The sequence below is a fragment of the Mus musculus genome, chromosome 10, assembly GCF_000001635.26.
Source record: "Mus musculus strain C57BL/6J chromosome 10, GRCm38.p6 C57BL/6J".
NCBI classification, from domain to species: domain Eukaryota; kingdom Metazoa; phylum Chordata; class Mammalia; order Rodentia; family Muridae; genus Mus; species Mus musculus.
In genome coordinates, this window is record NC_000076.6 from 116905780 (window position 1) to 116913488 (window position 7709).

General features: G+C 47.3%; 1 protein-coding gene across 8 annotated transcripts in view; it reads right to left on the reverse strand.

Annotated features, from left to right (window-relative positions):
* Window positions 1–7709, reverse strand: part of Rab3ip (RAB3A interacting protein) — a 44677-nt gene continuing 36968 nt past the window's right edge. For all 8 annotated transcript variants that reach the window (XM_006513546.4, NM_001003950.3, NM_001359645.1 and 5 more), the window contains 3 exons: window positions 4503–4602; window positions 4346–4415; window positions 1–1339 (listed from right to left, as the gene is read on the reverse strand). In XM_006513546.4, the coding sequence (XP_006513609.1) occupies window positions 1257–1339; window positions 4346–4415; window positions 4503–4602 (253 nt within the window). In that variant the 3' untranslated portion in view covers window positions 1–1256. The remainder of the gene's footprint in view (window positions 1340–4345; window positions 4416–4502; window positions 4603–7709) is intronic.

Sequence of the window (7709 nt, forward strand, 5' to 3'; positions counted from 1 at the left end):
TAGAGACAATTAAATTATATTTAATTGCAATTAACACACAAGGGTTAGGATGTGGAGATCCGCACCAGAGAGATGGCTCAGCGCATATAAGGATATTGCTACCAACCCCGAAGTCCTGAGTCTGTTTGATCACGAAAACCCATACAGAAGGAGAGAACAGATTCCCAAAAGCTGTCATGTGACTGCCACACACGCAGACACACCCTCACACAAACACGTAACATGTAGAAAAATCATTTTTGAGATGTGAAGGTTTACCGGCAGCAATGCTCCATCGATTTACTTTCAAAGCAAGAGAGATGAGCTGGAGAGACAGCACTGACAACGGTCTGCAACTCCAATTCCAGGTCTGTGTGCAGCAGTCCTGAGTGAGAGGCATCCACGAGCATGCGCACACACACGAGCGCGCGCGCACACACACACACACACACACACACCTAATAAAGGAGGCCATTTTGATTCAGAATTGTGCATATATACGTAGGAAATATCTGAAGTCCAAGGCTATTCTCCAGAAACGTGAGCGTAGTGATCATAGTGGAGTCAACGAGGCTGTTTTCCTTGCCCCCCCTACACTATGTCTGCACACGAACCTATTTTACTTGTGCGAATGATGTTGGTGGTCTCTCCGTGAGTATCAGCTTCAGAGCTGGCAGATCCCATCCGTCTAGACCACGCCCTCATCCATTAATCTTAACACTCCTTCTATTCCATGATGATGCTCAGTGCTAACATGAAGCCAGGATGCTCAAGCACGCGCACTGTTCTTCATTTATTGCACTTAGCAAACCATTATGATCAAGGGATTCACTACATTACAGCGGACAGAATAATAATAAATAAAACCTTTCGTATGGATGTCAGCATACACACAGACAGGAAGGAGTCCTGTCCACCTGGCTCCTTCCTTGCCTCTCACAGGGGAACAAAGGGAAGACTACTATTGTCTTCTGCAACTCTCTATGCCGAGTCAGAGCTAAGAAAGACACACGCACTCCGTCTGATATTTATTTGGTGGTTTTGATTTGCAGTGTTGAATTACCATCACTAGCGCCTGCAATTCTTCATAGTGTGCTCCACTAAGGGATACAGCTCAGTCAGCTTAAAAGAAATCACAGCACTTCTCAGTGTAGTGTGCAAGAGGAGGGAAGTCTGTGGCCTCTCCTTAGAAATAAATATTGAGTAACCATAAAAATGTTCCGTCATCCTTCAGTGGTCCAGGGAGGGGCAGCACGCACGGCCCCGCACACAGGGCATCAGAGTTCCTCTTTGAAATATCCCAGCTTTGCCAACGACATCTCCTTTCTCAACTGCATAACTTCCCAAAACATCTGATCGACTGCGCAAACAGAGAAGAGACATGTAAGTCATAACGTGTCATCTCAACTACTGCTCAAGTTTCAATGAAAATGTACAATTGGCTGAAACCCAAACTCGGCATTTCCCAATGCAGCACCTGACGCCTAACACCAAGCACCTCTCGGGCTCCGTGGGCACCCAGCTTTACCGTCAGCCACCTCTCGGGCTCCGTGGGCACCCAGCTTTACCGTCAGCCACCTCTCGGGCTCCGTGGGCACCCAGCTTTACCGTCAGCCACCACTCGGGCTCCGTGGGCACCCAGCTTTACCAGTCACTAACAATGGTCACTAGTGTTGCCATGTTGAACGCAGGTCAAAGTAGACACTTGAGTGTCTGCAGTAAGTGCTAACCCTGTCCCCTCCGTGAGTACTCATGGCTCAGTCATCTCAAGGTTACTGTGCAGCACCCCAGTCTCTGCACTGGTCAGCTCTCCTGTTGTTTTGTTCTCCCAGAACACAGAACATTCAGGAAATGTTCCTTGTGATGATAAAAGAAAGTTTTATGCATGAGTCAAATTAGAAATAAAAACAAATGTTGAAGTTCAACTGCTCATTTCCACTGCCCCCACTTCCTTAAGTCTCCAGTCGAGCGGACCACAAGTGCTCTGTGCTTCAAGCAGTAAGGTCTGTGGCAGCACACGCTGACTTATCAGTAGTTTCACCAGGGAAAAACTGGCCCCCAAGCACAGTTGGCAATGTCTAGAATACCTTTTCCACTGTTGTACCTTGAGGTCCACTGGCATCTAAATAAAGAGGCCAGAACTGCTGTAAGATATGCTACAGCACACTCAACAGAGACTCCCCCATCACACACAGAACTAGCCAAGCCCAGAATGTCAATACAAGAGAGTATCCTTCATCTGAAATGCTCGTGAGAAGAGTCCAGATTTTAATTAAGAAAAAACAAATTACGCAGGCACAATGAGATAACCTCGGGGAAAGAGCCCAACTTCAAACCCAAAGTTCCAAGGCTTCACATGGAGTCCGACAGAAAGGTACGAGCCTTAGCCCGGCACTCGGGAGGCAGAGGTGGGTGGGTAAGGCAAATTGGTTTTGTTGCACTTGCGTTCTGACCGTGAGGTCAGGCATGGCACTGTCTACCAGTGCCAGTAGGTCCGTGCTAGAAGTTTTGTATCGTGAAGCCTTTGGGGTTTGGGTTGAGGTGGCTAAGCTGAAGAATAAAAGCTGAGGAACCGTGCCTTGAGTTTACCTGACCTCCATCCTTTAACACAAGGTTCAGATAAGGAGTAGGTTTTAACATTAAAAATTTAGTTTATACAGAGACCGTACCCGCAACACACACACACACACACACACACACTGTAGGTGCTGTGTATTGGACACATGACGTGGGAAAGGGACAGAGATGCACAGATATCACATCTGTCACTTAAGCAAGATACTTTCTTCCTATTTTCATGAAGTCAGTTGATTTCAGACGTCCCACCAATCTTACTATAACAAGGAAAAGAATCTGTATAATATTATCTATCATCATGTTTTTAATTAAAATTATAACATCATTACACACTTACTACTTTTGTCTCACAGCCTTTAAGCTCCAATACTGGAGACAGGTTCCATGCCTTCTCTGTACATTAAAATTAATTATATGCGATTCTAAACAAATACGGCACTGCACAGTATCCCAGAGCCATACAGGCTGAACCAAGTCTTTGCCAGTTTAATTTTTCCATAAACTTTTCAATAATGTATGTGACTGAGAAGAATTAGCTTCTACTAGTCTTTCACTACAGAAACATTTCAGCATCTATACAAATTTACAAGGGAAAATTTCTTACCAAGACGACAGGCTGTCCCTGCCCTCCCTGCGTCTGCTGTGACAGGCTCTCCGTGCCCTCCCTGTGTCTGCTGTGACTGACAGGCTGTCCCTGCCCTCCCTGCGTCTGCTGTGACTGATAGGCTGTCCCTGCCCTCCCTGTGTCTGCTGTGACAGGCTCTCCCTGCCCTCCCTGCGTCTGCTGCGGGCCCTGCTCTGGAACAGTCTCGTGGGCTCAGTAATGCTGCTCTGAGGCTGTACTGCCGCCTTGCTCCTTGTGATTGGTGTTTAAAGCCCATCAGCAGCCTGAGGGCTATGCTAAGATTCTAACACCACTGCAGTGGCTGGCGCCCTTCTGCTGACTGGAACATGGTGACCCTTGCTTTACTTGGTACCATCATATCTCCACCTCGGGAAGTCGGACATGAGAGCAGAAAACACAGGAAACTTACGGTTGGCCCCTTCACTCTCCCATCAATTAAAGTCAGTCTGAGCACTTCTAGGGCTTGCTTATCTTCATACCCACAGACTCCCCAAGGAATGGCAGCTGAACCTCGTGTGAGCTAACGAAGCAATCTGCCAATGAGTCATACCCATCCCGACAATTTTTTTTCTTTTATTTACTTATTTTATTTATGTGAGCAGACTGTAGCTGTCTTCAGATACACCAGAAGAGGGCATCAGATCTTATTACAGATGGTTGTGAGCCACCATGTAGTTGCTAGGAACTGAACTCAGGACCTCTGGGACAGCAATCAGTGTGCTAACCACTGAGATATCTCTCCAGATCCTTGACATTTTTTCTTAAACTTTTTTTTTTCCTGAGACAGGATACCATTAGCTTGCTAGTGCTGCCCTTGAACTCATCCTACAGCTTTCCCTGGCCTTGAAAGTGTTATCCTCCTGTCTCCCCCTCTCCCCCCAGCTGTTGATCTCTCAAAGGGTGAATACAGTACGATTCAACACTCGTGACATGTACAGTGTGATCTATCACATATCCCTTGCAAGGTGAACTGGTTCTACTCAAACCTCAAGAGCAAATGGGATAAAAACCGTCTTTTGTGGATGAGGTATTTGTTCTTCTAAATTATCCAAAGTTTTGTTAGTAGTGGTCAGGAAGTTTAATGGAACTGCAGGAACAATTACACTGTTGCTCTGACGGGCTCAACCTTAAAGCAAATGTCTACAGTGAAACAAGACCACTCACCATCCTGCTGTTTCACGAGTCCCTGCTGAATGTATCGAATGTATGTAAAAAAGTTACATACAGAAGTGATCTAGGCCAAAAGAGAGAGACGTCACAACCAGTCAGTTTCACAGCGAGGCAGACAGTATTAAAGGCCACGGTGGCACATGTCACTCACCCTGTATCTGCAGAAAGGAGAGATGTAGTAACAGCAGCTGGAGTCCCCGAGCCTAATCCTGTGCCTGCAGGGCTTACTCTGGCCAGTGAGCGCACACTTTCTGCAAAACAACAAATTTCAGCTTTGTTTTACAGTTGAAAGCATTTGCCCTACTTCCTTTACATTTAGTTTTTCATTAAGATAGGAAATATCTGAGACCCTAACATGTGACGGGCCTGCTCTGGATGCGGGGCCACCGTGAAGAACAGGACAGAGACCCTGCCCCTGTGCGACCGACTCCCAGCATGAGCTTCCGGCCGCAGCACTGAGCAGCACTGAGCTCGCTTCCAGAACAGACGATGGTGTTTGCCATACACGTCCCGGCTGCGGGCAAGCAGCTGCAGGACGGCGCTCACCTACCTTCAGCTTCCTAGCTGAGAGGAAGCTAATCAGGACTATTCGAGTCTTACAACCACCGATAACAGGAACAGCTGCCAAAAGCAGTCTGTGAGGTTGGTAGGGTTGGCTGCACTTGGTGTCGGATGTAAGAAGTATAAAGAAGCAAGCCGCCCTTTAGATACAAAACCGTAACGCTGGTATGAAGAGGCCAGCTCATACCATCCTGTCTGTCTGTCTGTCTGTCTGTGTGTCTGTGGGTGTTCCGGCTGGTCAAGGCTATACATTCCTGGAGGGTAGATACTGTGTCTTATTTATCTTTAAAGCCTGGCCCCAGGTAGCCACCCACTGACTGCTAAATAACTGATGGGCCACCTGTCACCGTGCTGCTCCAAGAGTGAAGCCCGTTTGTGTACCAGGCTGGACCTGCCCACTCGTCAGCTGGGAACCTGACAGACACAACCACCCCTCTTAGTTAAGGGAAAGTTAGCATAGCTCTCAGGAAGTGGCCAATACCATTTGACATGCCATTACAAATTACACAACGAAGGCAATCAATACATATGAGCCACATTAGATGTGAGCTGCACCTACGAGACACAGGTGTTCCTCGGCTAAGAAACCAAGTACATAACGTGTTATTTGGAACAAGATCATTTTAAAGGCATACTGCAAATGTCTCTGAAAAAGAGACTCTCTGTTCTTTTCAAAGAGACTTTGCCTTATCGCCTATGCATGTACACACATGCATGCATGCATGCACATACAAACACACACACGTGCAAACTGTTTTAAAGACCCGTGGCAATATTTAAAAGTACTAACTACTGGCTTGGGAAGGATCAGAAGTCAATAAATTTAAGATTCAACAGCTAGAAGTCCTTGTAACATACAAAAGCAGAATTTATTCAGAAGGAAAACAAATACCATTCAACTGAAAAAACCAAGCAAGCCAGTTACAGCTACTCTTCTGGAAAATATGTTTGCTCTTTCACCGTCTGTCTCACTTTGAGAGGGTTTTGCTCGTGAGGTCCCAGGTGCTAATTTTTAGACTAATAAGAAGTGCCCTTCAAAGCACTGGCTCTGTCTTATGGAGGGTCCTTCTCCGTGTGTGTGCTGTGTGTATATGCTTCCTCGTGCCCAATAAAAACTTTTCCTCAATTGCTTAAAAAAAATCTTAAATGATCCTTTTCAATGCTGCCATGGTCCCGGGCTCACTCCTAGCCTTGCCTCCTGTGAGGCTGGCATAGAACATGCCACGCCTGCGGGGTCTCCTCACGGGCCTAGGCTCCAGATTCCAGACTATCGCTCCCCTTGTCACTCAGGGATGGCAGCGTAGAAATCCCAGCCCATAGCTTCTTCCACAAGCCAGAACCTTTTCCAAATTCCAACCAATTGAGGGGCAGTCACGACTAGGCTCCTCCTTCTTCCAGCCCCACCCCATCTACTTCCGGTCTTTCATTTGTCACACCTCTCCCTCTTCTGTTTTCCCTTTCCTCTGAACATACTCTTTTCCTGTTCCAATTTATTCAATTCTACCCACACCCCAAACCCTAGACAAATCTCTCCAATCCAGGGCCCCCTGTTCCAGCTGGAATGACCTTGTCTCTCTCAAACACCCCCAGCACTTGCCATTTGTTTAGTCACCATTTCTGAAAGCCAGTTCCCAGGAGCCTCAGGAGGGCTTTACAGTTTGCTTAAAACTGCACTTTCGGAGCCAGCAGGATGGCTCAGTGGGTAAAGGCACTGGCGGGAGGGAGAGGGAGGGGGGGAGAGGGGGAGGGGGAAAGGGGGAGGGGGAGAGGAGGGAGGGGAAGAGGGGGAGAGGGGGAGAGAGGGAGGGAGAGAGAGAGCCTGAGTTCACGCCCCGGAACCCACACAGTGGGAGAGAAGCCAGCTCCACAAGTCCTACTGTGACTTCCACGTGCATGCTGTGACTCCGCCACAGTAGTAGAAAATAAAATGTAAAGGAAAGAAAGACAGGAAGGGAGGAAAGGAGAAAAAGACAAAACTCTTCCTTCCATTTTACCACAAGTGCCTTCCCTCCTGACCTTGCGCACATAAGCACTGTGTGTAAATTGCTCTCTAAATCTAACCTACCTGATTCACACTGCTGTCTGCCATCATGTAGAGAATGCTTTCCTATGTATAGTATATGTGACACAGTGTAAGCAGACAAGCTGCCACATGCCATACTTGTTCAGGTTCCAAACACTGCGTTCCCCACACCTGACTTTCCATTTGAGGGGCTGCAGGGCTAACAGGAAAACACTTTGGTGTTTGTACGATTTAATACTATAAGCTCCCCTCAAGTCCAGGCTGCTGCGCTACAGGGTATGGTCACAGTAGTTTAACACCAACCACAGCTCTGGCTGGGTATGCAGCTCAGGGAACAAACACAACCGGCTACACCACCCAAGCAGTCCCATAACCACTAGCACTCTACAGCCGCCCTGGGAATGTGTGTGCACCCACAGAAACAGGCGGTACAGCTTCTCTAACAGGTCCTGCGTGCACAGCATCACAACAGCCCTTAGCCCGGTCCTCAAATGCTTTCCCTGATAAAATAAAACAGACGCTAAAGCCTATTCCTTACAGTAATGGACGAAAAAGGCTGCCCCACCCTGAGAACAGAGCAGTCCTCCCTTTGACAACTTGTACTTTCCAAATGCCTGTCACATGTGGGAGACAGCTGTTTGCCAATTTCAGCATCTTTTATAGAAATCATATGGAAGGTGAGGACTAATTTTTTTTATTTTTAATTATGTATATGTATCCAGGTCTGGGGGCAGGGGACATGTTCCCATGAAACTCATTCAGGCCAGAGGTATC